This window comes from Argopecten irradians, chromosome 14 (genome assembly GCF_041381155.1).
Source record: "Argopecten irradians isolate NY chromosome 14, Ai_NY, whole genome shotgun sequence".
Taxonomy (NCBI): domain Eukaryota; kingdom Metazoa; phylum Mollusca; class Bivalvia; order Pectinida; family Pectinidae; genus Argopecten; species Argopecten irradians.
Genome location: NC_091147.1, coordinates 9,844,518 through 9,859,843, shown reverse-complemented (window position 1 = coordinate 9,859,843; position 15,326 = coordinate 9,844,518). Strand labels below are relative to the sequence as shown.

General features: G+C 37.8%; 2 protein-coding genes across 3 annotated transcripts; one reads left to right on the top strand and one right to left on the bottom strand.

The window, feature by feature from the left end:
* Window positions 1-2,121: 2,121 nt before the first annotated feature.
* LOC138307025 (autotransporter adhesin BpaC-like) lies at window positions 2,122-10,300 on the top strand. The gene is made up of 4 exons (XM_069247652.1): window positions 2,122-2,177; window positions 2,453-4,023; window positions 6,941-7,087; window positions 9,714-10,300. The coding sequence occupies exons 1-4, from the start codon at window positions 2,122-2,124 to the stop codon at window positions 10,298-10,300; spliced, it is 2,361 nt and encodes a 786-aa protein (XP_069103753.1).
* Window positions 9,519-15,256, bottom strand: LOC138308010 (ragulator complex protein LAMTOR4 homolog). 2 transcript variants are annotated; one of them, XM_069248967.1, is made up of 4 exons: window positions 15,113-15,256; window positions 11,950-12,077; window positions 11,155-11,272; window positions 9,519-10,817 (listed from the first exon to the last, which is right to left on the bottom strand). In XM_069248967.1, exons 2-4 carry the CDS (start codon window positions 12,028-12,030, stop codon window positions 10,720-10,722), a joined length of 297 nt encoding a protein of 98 aa, XP_069105068.1. In that variant the 5' UTR covers window positions 12,031-12,077; window positions 15,113-15,256; the 3' UTR covers window positions 9,519-10,719. The 2 variants fall into 2 exon arrangements, with proteins under 2 accessions (XP_069105068.1, XP_069105069.1); XM_069248968.1 differs by having other exon boundaries at window positions 15,064-15,137.
* Window positions 15,257-15,326: the final 70 nt, after the last annotated feature.

The following is a 15,326-nucleotide window of genomic DNA, read 5'->3' as shown; positions in this document are numbered from 1 at the left end:
AGCAAAGGTCATTTTAAGGATGACCTTTCCTGTATGAATTGTTTCGTGAGACTGGTATATTCATGTTGTGTTTCCTTGTAACAGTGGAACTAGTGTCCTTTTTATAGTGCTATCTCACTGAAGTAGGCCACCAAAGATACCAAACGACAAAAACAGCCGTTCAATACGATTTATGCTGAGCGCTAAGCGGGAGTAGAAACTACCACTTTTATAGACTTTGGCGTGTCTCAGCCAGGAGACAGAACCTGGAGTACTCGTCGTAGGAACCAAACGTTTAACTCAAGACCAAAGTGAAAACGAAATGCTTAGGACAATCAGTAAAGAAGAAGAGAAAAGATTGAGATACCTAATTTAGTCGCCTTTCACAATCATACAATGACCACCGTCTAATAAAGCTTTTGCTGTCATCGTGGATTTCTTCGAACAAACAGGTAGATTTGTAGAAAAGATTTCCTTCCCTTAAAATATTTTAAGAGCGAACTCCAAAGTTCCACCCGATCTGCATGGCAAAATGGCATTGTTTAAAGATGCTCCACCGCCGACAGAGCATAAATGATATTCCTCATTTGAACAATAACTGGTGTTTAATCGTGTATATATGTGCCTAATTAATACAAAAAAATAACATGAAATAATTCATTTCGCCTTTGGTGCATGCGCAATCATTACTTCATTCTATATAAGATACAGTGCCACGGAATTTTTTCGGGATGTAATTAATTATTTTTCATATTTTTAACTTGAAGTAAAATTAGAAGTTCAAACTTTTCAATGGTGGTAATGGTGTAAAGTAAGTAACTTTTGTAACTGAAGAAAAATGCAAAATCGTCTGCTCCTGTTTTTGATAGTGAAAAAATACCATTTGTCAGCAGTGGAGCATCTTTAAAGTGAACACAAATGATTTCAGTCATCCGAAGCCAAGAACACTGCTATCGCTATTGGCGACATGTCTATGTAAACTAACTCCATCTGTAAACATCTTAATGTGTATTTAATTCAACTGAGACAAGAGAACCTTAATTTGGGGAAATGCCATTCATATCTACGTGTCTACACTACATTGGTAACCTTCTGTTCTACAGGTAATTACAGCTACCTTTATTGTTACATAATAAGGCTGTAAACTCATTATCGGTTTGTACTGTTTAACAAAGTTCCTGATGATTTTATTGCAAATTAACAGAAATATTCAACGACTATAAACAAAATCAAAGTCGTCGGATTTAGAATAGGCTTCCATGGTATATCTACCTACCATCTGTTATTTAGACTGTCCGCCTTTTGACCTCCTTGATTAATTCAAAATCATTATCAGTAAAGTATACATAAGCATGTGTTTTACAATTAAAAATGGTAACGTGAATATACGTATAGTGCATTCCCTATTTAGAAACTTAGATAATAATAGTAAACTGAAATATACGTACAGTCGTACATGTATACGACATATTTGGAAAGTTGGATAATACAGTGTAATAGTAAACTGAAATAATAATAGCTCCTACTTACTCTGTAATTAACATAAGAGTACATTACTTACTTATATACTGTGTGATTTGATTTAGAATGTGTTACCTTCCATATAGATAATTAACATCGTTACTGTCCATAAGATATAACAAATTCAACCGAAGGCAACAGTCACGTACAACACTTGCTTAATTAGCCAGTTTCCGCTGACTACATTAAAGTATTTAATTAGACATAGTTTGAGAAAATGATATGGAAGTTACATGTACTGGCAAACGTGTTTAATCATGGGTTGTCAGTGCCAGTGGCTGATTAGATAGATGTGTACTCTAAGCTGTAGGAAGTAGGTACCGTTATTTCTGCAAGGCCGTTTGAAGTGAATTATATTCTGTATGTATATTGGCCTTCGGGGAAAGAGGGGTGGGGGAGCTAGAGGGAAGGGGGGCAGAGGGAGGGTGAGGAAGGAAAATAAATCGAAGTGGAACTGGCAGAGCGTCATTTCCAAGTTAGGGGGGTTCCGGGTACCGAAATTGTCGAGCATTTTTTTCTCCTTCAACTATCCGGGTAACGGAAGCCACGAAAATTAATCACGCATACATAATTTGATTAAAAAAGATATTAAAGTGGGCCGATAAGATCATAGCTAGTAAAATGGGAATAGGACAAAAGGCAGAGCTAATGTACGTCCTCTCCGTAACCGATTTACCGTAAGTGATCGGAATCCATGGAGTATCGAGGATGCAGGTATCCGAGACCTAAGATCATTTTAGGCGTTATAGAGGTCTAGATAAAAACAGTAAAATCCTATTGTATAGTACTACGTAGATCATTGATTTTTACCGATTTTTTTATCTAGTCCCCTAAAACGTATAAAAATGGTTTTAGGACAATCTGGTGGGTCCATAATTATATAAACTGTAACTGATCCCTGTATCTATGACCTCTTACTCGTGACCTGGGAAGAGTGATATGTCACTGGTAGAACAACTACAATCACTGGAAGAACAAATATAGCCACTGGTAGAACAAATATAGCCACTGGTAGAACAAATACAGTCACTGATAAAACAACTATAGCCACTGGTACAACAAAAACAGCCACTGGTAGAACAACTATAGCCACTGGTACAACAACTATAGCCACTGGTACAACAACTATAGCCACTGGTAGAACAACTATAGCCACTGGTACAACAACTATAGCCACTGGTGCAACAAAAACAGCCACTGGTAGAACAACTATAGCCACTGGTACAACAAAAACAGCCACTGGTAGAACAACTATAGCCACTGGTAGAACAACTATAGCCACTGGTACAACAAAAACAGCCACTGGTAGAACAACTATAGCCACTGGTACAACAACTATAGCCACTGGTACAACAACTATAGCCACTGGTACAACAACTATAGCCACTGGTACAACAACTATAGCCACTGGTACAACAACTATAGCCACTGGTACAACAAAAATAGCCACTGGTACAACAAAAACAGCCACTGGTAGAACAACTATAGCCACTGGTACAACAACTATAGCCACTGGTACAACAACTATAGCCACTGGTACAACAACTATAGCCACTGGTACAACAACTATAGCCACTGGTACAACAACTATAGCCACTGGTACAACAAAAACAGCCACTGGTAGAACAACTATAGCCACTGGTACAACAACTATAGCCACTGGTACAACAACTATAGCCACTGGTACAACAAAAACAGCCACTGGTAGAACAACTATAGCCACTGGTACAACAACTATAGCCACTGGTACAACAAAAACAGCCACTGGTAGAACAACTATAGCCACTGGTACAACAACTATAGCCACTGGTACAACAACTATAGCCACTGGTACAACAAAAACAGCCACTGGTAGAACAACTATAGCCACTGGTACAACAACTATAGCCACTGGTACAACAAAAACAGCCACTGGTACAACAACTATAGCCACTGGTACAACAACTATAGCCACTGGTACAACAACTATAGCCACTGGTACAACAAATATAGCCACTGGTACAACAACTATAGCCACTGGTACAACAACTATAGCCACTGGTACAACAAAAACAGCCACTGGTAGAACAACTATAGCCACTGGTACAACAACTATAGCCACTGGTACAACAACTATAGCCACTGGTACAACAAAAACAGCCACTGGTAGAACAACTATAGCCACTGGTAGAACAACTAAAGCCACTGGTACAACAAAAACAGCCACTGGTACAACAACTATAGCCACTGGTATAACAACTATAGCCACTGGTACAACAATTATAGCCACTGGTACAACAACTATAGCCACTGGTACAACAACTATAGCCACTGGTACAACAACTATAGCCACTGGTACAACAACTATAGCCACTGGTACAACAACTATAGCCACTGGTACAACAACTATAGCCACTGGTACAACAACTATAGCCACTGGTACAACAAATATAGCCACTGGTAGAACAAATATAGCCACTGGTACAACAACTATAGCCACTGGTACAACAACTATAGCCACTGGTACAACAAAAACAGCCACTGGTAGAAACAAGAGGCCCATGGGCCTTAACGGTCATCTGAGTACCTTGGCAATAATCATAAATTATATTTATTTATTATTAATTAGATATAGTGTCTAGTTGCCATCTTCGATTAGGGATCAACCAGAGATGTAACAACACTTTGTTGGGACCATGTCAGGCTCCTTTCATGCAAGTTTCAGCCAAATCGAACCGGTAGAACTTGAGAAGAAGTTCAAAATGTGTTTTCAAGATGGCAGCTGTGGCGGCCATCTTGGATTTCGGATCAACCCGAAAAATAAGAACACTTTGTCGGGACCATGTCAGGATCATTTCATGCAAGTTTCAGCCAAATCGCACTGGTAGCACTTGAGAAGTTCAAAATGTGTTTTCAAGATGGCGGCTGTGGCAGCCATCTTGGATTTTGGATCGACCCGAAAAATAAGAACACTTTGTCAGGACCATGTCAGGATCATTTCATGCAAGTTTCAGCCAAATCGCACCAGTAGAACTTGAGAAGAAGTTCAAAATGTGTTTTCAAGATGGCGGCTGTGGCGGCCATCTTGGATTTCGGATCGACCCGAAAAATAAGAACACTTTGTCGGGACCATGTCAGGATCATTTCATGCAAGTTTCAGCCAAATCGCACTGGTAGAACTTAAGAAGTTCAAAATGTGTTTTCAAGATGGCAGGTGTGGCGGCCATCTTGGATTTCGGATCAACCTGCAAAATAACAACACTTTGTCGGGACTATGTCAGGATCATTTCATGCAAATTTCAGCCAAATCGCAATCGTAGAACTTGAGAAGAAGTTCAAAATGTGTTTTCAAGATGGCAGCTGTGGCAGCCATCTTTGGATTTCAGATCGACCCGAAAAATGAGAAACACTTTGCCGGGACCATGTCAGGTTCATTTCATGCAAGTTTCAGCCAAATCGCACTGGTAGAACTTGAGAAGAAGTTCAAAATGTGTTTTCAAGATGGCGGCTGTGGCTGCCATCTTTGATTTTGGATCGACCCGAAAAATAAGAACACTTTGTCGGGACCATGTCAGGATCATTTCATGCAAGTTTCAGCCAAATCGCACTGGTAGCACTTAAGAAGTTCAAAATGTGTTTTCAAGATGGCGGCTGTGGCAGCCATCTTGGATTTTGGATCGACCCGAAAAATAAGAACACTTTGTCAGGACCATGTCAGGATCATTTCATGCAAGTTTCAGCCAAATCGCAGTGGTAGCACTTGAGAAGTTCAAAATGTGTTTTTCAAGATGGTGGCTGTGGCGGCCATCTTGGATTTCGGATCGACCCGAAAAATAACAACACTTTGTCGGAACCATGTCAGGATCATTTCATGCAAGTTTCAGCCAAATCGCACCAGTAGAACTTGAGAAGAAGTTCAAAATGTGTTTTCAAAATGACGGCTGTGGCCGCCATCTTGGATTTCGGATCGACCCGAAAAATAAGAACACTTTGTCGGGACCATGTCAGGATCATTTCATGCAAGTTTCAGCCAAATCGCACCGGTAGAACTTGAGAAGAAGTTCAAAATGTGTTTTCAAGATGGCGGCTGTGGCGGCCATCTTGGATTTCGGATCGACCCGAAAAATAACAACACTTTGTCGGGACCATGTCAGGATCATTTCATGCAAGTTTCAGCCAAATCGCACTGGTAGAACTTGAGAAGAAGTTCAAAATGTGTTTTCAAGGTGGCAGCTGTGGCGGCCATCTTGGATTTCTGATCGACCTGCAAAATAACAACACTTTGTCGGGACTATGTCAGGATCATTTCATGCAAATTTCAGCCAAATCGCAATCGTAGAACTTGAGAAGAAGTTCAAAATGTGTTTTCAAGATGGCAGCTGTGGCAGCCATCTTTGATTTCGGATCGACCGGAAAAATAACAACACTTTGTCGGAACCATGTCAGGATCATTTCATGCAAGTTTCAGCCAAATCGCACCAGTAGAACTTGAGTAGAAGTTCAAAATGTGTTTTCAAAATGACGGCTGTGGCGGCCATCTTGGATTTCGGATTGACCCGAAAAATAAGAACACTTTGTCGGGACTATGTCAGGATCATTTCATGCAAGTTTCAGCATAATCGCACCGGTAGAACTTGAGAAGAAGTTCAAAATGTGTTTTCAAGATGGCGGCTGTGGCCGCCATCTTGGATTTCGGATCGACCCGAAAAATAACAACACTTTGTCGGGACCATGTCAGGATCATTTCATGCAAGTTTCAGCCAAATCGCACTTGTAGAACTTGAGAAGAAGTTCAAAATGTGTTTTCAAGATGGCGGCTGTGGCGGCCATCTTGGATTTCGGATCGACCCGAAAAATAACAACACTTTGTCGGGACCATGTCAGGATCATTTCATGCAAGTCTCGGCCAAATCGCACTGGTAGAACTTGAGAAGAAGTTCAAAATGTGTTTTCAAGATGGCGGCTGTGGCTGCCATCTTGGATTTCGGATCGACCCGAAAAATAAGAACACTTTGTCGGGACCATGTCAGGATCATTTCATGTAAGTTTCAGCTCAATCCCACTGGTCAAACTTGAGAAGGAGATTGAAATGTGAAAAGTTCATGGACGGCGGACGGCGCACGACGACGGACGAAGCATGATGACTATAGGACATCCTGACCCTTCGGGTCAGATGACCTAAAAATATAGTAACTGGTAGAACAACTATAGCCACTGGTAGAACAAATATAGCCACTGGTAGAACAACTATAGTCACTGGTACAACAACTATAGCCACTGGTACAACAACTATAGTCACTGGTAGAACAACTATAGTCACTGGTAGAACAACTATAGTCACTGATAGAACAACTATCACCCTGGTAGATCAACTATAGTCACTGGTAGAACAACTATAGTCACTGGTAGAACAAATATCACCCTGGTAGAACAATTATAGTCATTGGTGGAACAATTATAGTCACTAGTAGAACAACTATCGCCCTGGTAGAACAACTAGTCACTGGTAGAACAACTATAGTCACTGGTAGAACAACTATCACCCTGGTAGAACAACTAGTCACTGGTAGAACAACTAAAGTCACTGGTAGAACAACTATAGCCACAGGTGAACAATTATAGCCATGGATAGAACAACTATAGTATAGTTACTGGTAGAACAACAAGGACAAAGTCATTCAGATCCCCGCCAATGGAGATATCAAAGCTGAAGTAAGTTTGATTTTGGAGACTTATGTGTATGAAAAAAAAAAACGGGAAAAAGGAAGTTGAGCTAAAGAAAGATGGAGTATAATTCAAGTAGAGCGGGGCTGCAATTGTTGAATCAGGTATACAGCCTTGACATTTATATTGACTATATACACAAAGATGGGTGGAGTTTTGCAAAGTAACATTTACCATTTACCATGATATTTTCAGCAATGTTTCCATGGTAACGGAAAAAGTGCAAAAAATGAAAACCTAAAAATAGCAAAAGGTACTACTAGACCATCTAAAGAATGTGTCTATGAAGTTTCGTAGAAATATCTCTGCTGGTTTTAGAGTTATGCTCCGGAAATGAACCTGCTACAAAAATATGATATTTTCAGCAATGTTTCTATGGTTACAGAAAAAAGCACAAAAAGTGAAAACCTAAAAATAGCAAAAGGCACTACTAGACCATAAGAACAATGTGTCTATGAAGTTTCATGGAAATATCTCTGCTGGTTTTAGAGGTGTGCTCCGGAAACGATTCTTACACAAAAATCTGCCATTTTCAGCAATGTTTCCATGGTTACAGAAAAAAGTACAAAAAGTGAAAACCTTAAAATAGCAAAAGGCACTACTAGACCATAAGACTAATGTGCCTATGGAGTTCCGTGCATATATCTCAACCGGTTTTCCAGTTATGCTGCGGAAACCAACCTGGTACAAAAATATGATATTTTCAGCAATGTTTCCATGGTTACGGCAAAAGTGCAAAACATGAAAACCTAAAAATAGCAAAAGGCACTACTAGACCATAAGACCAATGTGTCTATGAAGTTTCGTGGAAATTTCTCTTCTGGTTTTAGAGTTATGCTCCGGAAACGAACCTGGTACAAAAATATGATATTTTCAGCAATGTTTCCATGGTTACGAAAAAAATGCAAAAAATGAAAACCTAAAAATAGCAAAAGGCACTACTAGACCATAAGACCAATGTGTGTATGAAGTTTCGTGGAAATATCTCTATTGGTTTTAGAGGTATGCTCCGGAAACCATTCGTACGGACGGACGGACAGACGGACTGACGGACGGACGGAACCCATTTGTATATCCCCCGCCAACTTTGTTGGGCGGGGGATAACTACAGTCACTGGTAGAACAATTATAGTCACTGGTGGTAGAACAACTATAGTCACTGGTAGAACAAATATAGTCACTGGTAGAACAACCAACTATCACCCTGGTAGAACAACTAGTCACTGGTAGAACAAATATTGTCACTGGTAGAACAACTAGTCACTGGTAGAACAACTAGTCACTGGTAGAACAACTATAGTCACTTATAGAACAACTATAGTCAATGGAAGAATAACTATAGTCTCTGGTATAAAAACTACAGTCATTGGTAGAACAATTATAACCACTGGTAGAACATCTATAGTCACTGGTAGAACAATTTTAGCCACTGGTAGAACATCTATAGTCACTGGTAGAACAACTATCACCCTCGTAGAACAACTACAGTCACATGTAGAACAACTACAGTCACTGGTAAAACAACTATAGTCACCGGTAGAATAATTATAGCTTTCTACATTTAGAAGTATTTTTAAAAAAACAACTCGGTCTTCCATGTCAATTTTCATTAGTCGTTAGACAACAGGTTATTCAGCAGGGGCAGTATCTCGTATAATTTCAATCCTTAATATCAATATACATTGGCATCAGCATTGCCAGACCATTTTGGTAAAAGAATTCATGTCCGATTACTTTGACCTCGAACGAAGTTAGGGATAATTAGTTTCTGCCTGTAGCTGCCCAATATTGATGACAACACTCTAGCTCTGAGAATATATGTTCAACCTCTGTGACCTTGAATCGGGTCAAGGTCATTTTTAAGGCCGCTTACTACTATCCAAGGATGACTGTTCCATCAAACACACCCATACTTTTCATCATTAGTTATCATGTTCATTGGAAGTTTGAGGTTTTATCTATCAGATTTTACAATCATACATACTGTATTGCTGGTATTTTTGACGGGGCAAGATTTTCGCGATTTCGTGGGACAGAGCTATCCAGACGACAGATTTGTCTGTGAAATATGGCAAGTAATTGGCAAATGATCTATAACACTGTCATTAAAGCCTTTATTGCTTAATTTCAATTGGTTTTAGTCAAAATTGTGAAGAAATTTTTGACCCACCACTTTTTTTGGCTGAAAATAAAGGTTAAAGTTGGGAATGGGAAATTATATTGATATAGAATTTCTTTTTAACCCAAAAATTGTCAATTTTCAGTAATGTTTCCATGAAACGGGTACATGATTACAAACATTACACAAGACTTAATTCTATAAAACTTTTTTTAATATCAAATATTACACACTCTTTTTTCTCTTTAAATTCATTCTTTCAAATAATCATACATTCTCCCTTTCAGCAAACATACCTGTCTCACAGTTCTATAATGATATATAATAACTTTAAATATTTCTGCACCAATGTTACATTAAATCCATTTCATCTAATGAATACAGTTTCCAGAGAGCTGCTGCTTGTACATCAACAGTTCCAGAGAGCTGCTGCTTGTACATCAACAGTTCCAGAGAGCTGCTGCTTGTACATCAACAGTTCCAGAGAGCTGCTGCTTGTACATCAACAGTTCCAGAGAGCTGCTGCTTGTACATCAACAGTTCCAGAGAGCTGCTGCTTGTACATCAACAGTTCCAGAGAGCTGCTGCTTGTACATCAACAGTTCCAGAGAGCTGCTGCTTGTACATCAACAGTTCCAGAGAGCTGCTGCTTGCTACATTAACATCAGAGAGCTGCTGCTTGTACATCAACAGTTCCAGAGAACTGCTGCTTGTACATCAACAGTTCCAGAGAGCTGCTGCTTGTACATCAACAGTTCCAGAGAGCTGCTGCTAGTACATCAACAGTTCCAGAGAGCTGCTGCTTGTACATCAACAGTTCCAGAGAGCTGCTGCTTGTACATCAACAGTTGCAGAGAGCACATCAACAGTTCCAGAGAGCTGCTGCTTGTAAATCAACAGTTCCAGAGAGCTGCTGCTTGTACATCAACAGTTCCAGAGAGCTGCTGCTTGTACATCAACATCAGAAGAGTATTCTAAATCATAAAGTTAACCCATGTCACATTAATGGTGATAACTTTACAAAACATATCAACATTCATAGAAAAATTTGAAACATACTATACCCAAAGACTTCTGTTACATTTCCATTTTTTATCGATATAATTTGAGCACAGAATAATATTATTTTAATTTATTGATATACATTGTATACATTTTTCATCAACTGTTGATGATTCTATGATATATCTTTAATGCTTTAGACCTAGAACAAGGTTTAAAATATAAATATATTAATAAATTTCCTATAAATTTGTTTGAACTATAATAGAAAATTCAGACAATCTCATTTCTCCTTGATGTAGCATAGATGCACACGAGTCATTGGTTTTCCTATGGCACCACGTGACAGTTCCTCCATTACTATGTGACCACAGGGTCTTGTGGTTCCTCCATTACTATGTGACCACAGGGTCTTGTGGTGTATACGGCCTCTTACACACATAGATACGATGGTTAGATACAGTTACTACATACATGAAGCTATCCCAGATCACTGAAATGACAAGTACATACAAGGTTAGAATGATCAAAGAGAGATAACTCTTACAACAAAATAGGAGACCAAAATAATTTTGAATAGATTTTATGATTATTATACATGTGTTCGAACTTATAAACGCCCAGGGTGCTTAATAGAAACAAATTCAGCAAGACTTTCATAAATACATTCTACAAAGTAAGGCTTGCAAAAGAAATCAGTAGGAAAACCTTACACTGCTTTCATACTTTCAGTCTGCATTTAATTTCAAGTAAGTGAAATTGGAGCCTAAAAGGGGGAAGGGATGCTTATTTGGTTGAATATGAAAAGAGATATTTGTAAAAATATATACCTGAGATTCGTTTGAAGACTTCCCGTTTATCTGAAGTGACTTGTATTTTTGAAGCTGTGTACACAAGCTTTGTCATTTTCTCTGCAATGGACTCAGCATTTTGTAATTCCCCTCCAGACTGTACAAAGAAAAGCATTTTTGTTTTAAAAATAAATTTCTGTTAATGAAATAGAAAACCATTATTTATGCATGGTGAGAAAACTACTATAGAAAATGTTTGTTTATAAACTATTTTTCACAAACTTTATTATTTTTATATCATGTTTTAACCTTACAAAGAATAAGAAAGTGTCTGGAATTGGCTTCGAAATTAGGACCTCTCTTACAGCACTAGCCATAGATATGCTCCATGGATTAAGCTACCTATATACTGTATGATCATCAGCCCAGTCTAAAAACATGTACTATTACCTATTCCGTCTTTGCATATTAAAGATTTACCTCCCTTGCAGGTAGGTATGGTATTCATTTTGATGTCATCATTTTGTGATCGAAACTCATGATCAAGTTATTTTCTCTGAAAAAACATGAATTCACAATCACTACCTTCCCACAAGGGCAGATAACTCTGTAATATGAAAATGCAGAATAGCTACTGTAGTTATAGTCATTGTTTTATAAATATTATAACCCAAACCTGAGCAAAATCAAATTGTAGCAGAATTGGATAAGGTCGATCATCTGTGACCACAAAGCTATTGATATAGCATAAGGCTAGTATTCAGAGGTCCAGGGTTCAAAACCCTAAAGGCTGCTACATCTCCTCCTGTCCCTTTACAGTTTGTAAACACTTACACTGAGGACCGCTCCATCTTCAGTGAGTACAAGGTAACCTAGGGAGTCGGCAATCTTGTCTATACCCAGCACATTCGTCATGATGGTGTGAAGCGAAGCTGCTGCTGTAATATTGTGTCAGCTATTACCTTAAAAATAAAATATACCTTAAATTCGGAATCACTCAGTTAAAGTAAAATCAAATCAGGGCCCATGCAGTTTCATCAACATGCCTTAACTTAAAATTTCTTCATAGCAAATATTTACAAAACTTAAGGAACAGAGCATAATTAGTTAAGGAGAATTCTTAAACTTCTGCAATGCTTTCCTATGGATAATTTTAAGAAAAGGAATTCCTTAAATTTAATGAAAGTTGATGAAACAGGGTCGAATTTCCCATCACTAAGTCATGATAAGTTATATCAGAAACATACGTGTAGAGATTGGCAACTTCGCCATTTTTACGATCGGCAGATGTACCGTTGTATGTGCTTATGGGTTTTTAGATAAACTCTTAAATAGTTGAATATAGAAGAATAACTTTGATATGTTGTAAAAATTTAGTAATTTTCAGATGGTTTGATTACCATTTTGGATAGAAAAAATAATATTTTAACTTATTTATTAATAAAACAAAACACACTTCCGGTTTTGAATGCCTGATTTTCGAAAAACCAGGTAAAATTGCTTATTTTCATGCTTTCAAAAATCATATTAAATATCATCAATCGGGAAAACTGATCACATCAAACCATGAAATAATGTTTAAACTTTGTGTTGATGCAAAAATAACATGTTTAAAATAATACACTTAAAAGGAGTTAGCCAAGGCAAAATGCATATAAACCGGAGGTCCCTTTGCCTGTCAACAAAGACAAAGAAGGAGTTTCCAATCTCTATGTATATATGTTTCTGGTTATATAGTGTTAGTGGTGACTTAGGAGTAATAAACCCCGTTGATTTCAACCAAAGGCTACTCAACTTTATTTCTCGATAAATTGAGTATGTCACGCGCAATTTGGAGCCGCGCGGATGAATTTATGATGGTCCAAATCAGAAACTTTTGGTGTTTTCAGTAACCGAACGTACGTTCGATGAACATGTACATGTATCAAAATAGGTTTGAACACATATATACATGTACGTGTGTAAATACAAATGTAGAAAAGTTACATTGTTTATGTTACTACCGTACCTCTTTGAGCAATGCTTCCGTGCGTATGATAAATAAACAATGTTGTACAATGTACAGTTTTGCACATTCCGATGACGTCGCAATGTTTACATGTTGAGTGTCGGTGAGTCTGTGTTGTTCTCTACAACATGTAGCCTAGATCTACATTATATTCGTATTTTTAACATCTTTGGTTGTACGCAAATGGATAAGATATGTCAGAACACGTCAGTATTTGAGTTGGATAAGTGTAACCAAAACGACCTAGCACGACAATGCATTTTTGTTCACCTCGGCGGACAGACAAGTCCTGTACGTTATCTAGAATCTACTGTGAATCGGCGAGAGTAGGACTTACATACACAATGTACGTTTGGGTGTTTCGAAATATCAATGAAACGGAATCCTTCAATTGTTTAAAACAACAATATAAATATAGCTAACATTTTGAGAGCGGTACAGTAAACGTTTACAGTAGTGGGCCTACCTGTGTTTGTATATGTTCCTCGAAACGACGTCCGATACATTTGAAAATCTCTAAAATCCGGAAAGAATGACATGGAACTATGTAAACATCCGTGTATTCAAGAAATTTCAAACGTGAACTGATTAAGTAGAACTCAAGTGATCACAAAATTGAAGAAACTCTCTGTTTGTCACACCTCCTTGACACAGGCGGTTTGAATCGGACGCTGCGTCACAACTACGTTAAATATCCTGCCACGTTATGAATTGTGTAAGCGTGTGAAATCATACGAAGCAAAATATTAAAACCAAACTGCTTTGCACCATGGTGTTTTTAGCAACAGATAAATAAAAATGATTTATAGTTCCATACCGGGAAAACCTCAGATATATGCTTCATCAGACGGAACTCATTTTATTGGTATGTTCATTGATAAATTGGAGGGAATTTCCGCCACTTCAAGTGGCTGTTCGAAATGCCTGTCGGAACCAAACGATATAATTCAATTTTAGTCTTATAAATGCCATAAACACTATTAAGGGTAAATTTTGAGCTATGAAAAAAATAGTTAAGACTGTAAATATAAGGATTAAAGTCTCTTTCTGGTGGTTCTATCGAAGGATAAAGTTGAGTAGGGTATCGATATTTGTTTCATGGACCGCTTCGCGGTCCATTCCAAATATCGATACCCTACTCAACTTTATCCTTCGATAGAACCACCAGAAAGAGACTTTAATCCTTAAATGTTTCTGGTTATATAGTGTTAGACTTAGGAGTAATTAACATTATTTTACAACTTTGTTGCATTTTAATTGTTTCCCCTTGTTGTCTAAAATAGTTCATTATTTTGAAAAGCTTATATAGACGCACACAACCCAGGGATCAATCTAACTCTGATTTATTACCGTTTATGGGTAAATTTCCCCTCAAGGAATGAATTCCCTTCTGGCCTAAAATTCCCCATTTGAAGCTGAAAAATGACAGTTTTTGTAAGCTAAAAAATGACCGTTTTTTTGTAACATAATTTCCCCTCCGACCTATTTTTCATAAATTTTTTGTACTTTTTTTTGGCAAATTTCTTCATATTTACCATACAGCTACTGCATATTATATGATAAACTCAAATTTTTCAATATTGAGCTGAAATCTTGCTTTATAATAATAAAATAAGTTGTGTTACACTACCTTTTTTGTCAAAATGAATATAATTTTGGCCCAAAATAAGAAGATTTAAATTCCCCTATATTTCGCCAAACTTTTCCCCAATTTTGAAAAAGGGTAGTTTCCCCCAAAACCTCCTTCCACCAACCAATCAATCCGACAGATGAGGTGTTGAGATTAGCCTCAGGTTCTGATTACTTTTGCAACTTGCCAAGTGATCTGGATCCTAAATTTTCTACACGACAGTAGCGTGTATTTTTTTTTTTAACATTACATCAACACCATTTTTCACTATACATGAACTTAACGCATCATTCAACAAAAACAATTTTACCAGGAAGGAACAATCGTAGAAAATGTTGCTATCAACATCAGCAACTCACCTGTCAGTCGCCATTCGAGTCACATGATCTTGTCCAAGGAATCTCGTCCAAGTCTCGTGGAAGTTGCATAAAACTTTAAGCTTTATTTGTTGATTTCCGCCATTATGTGGAATGTAAATTAAAAACAAGTTCGGATGTTGTTAGATGAATAGTAAAAACATGTTCGTATGTTTTAATGCACACAGTTAGAATTACGACCTCAGTTGTATACATT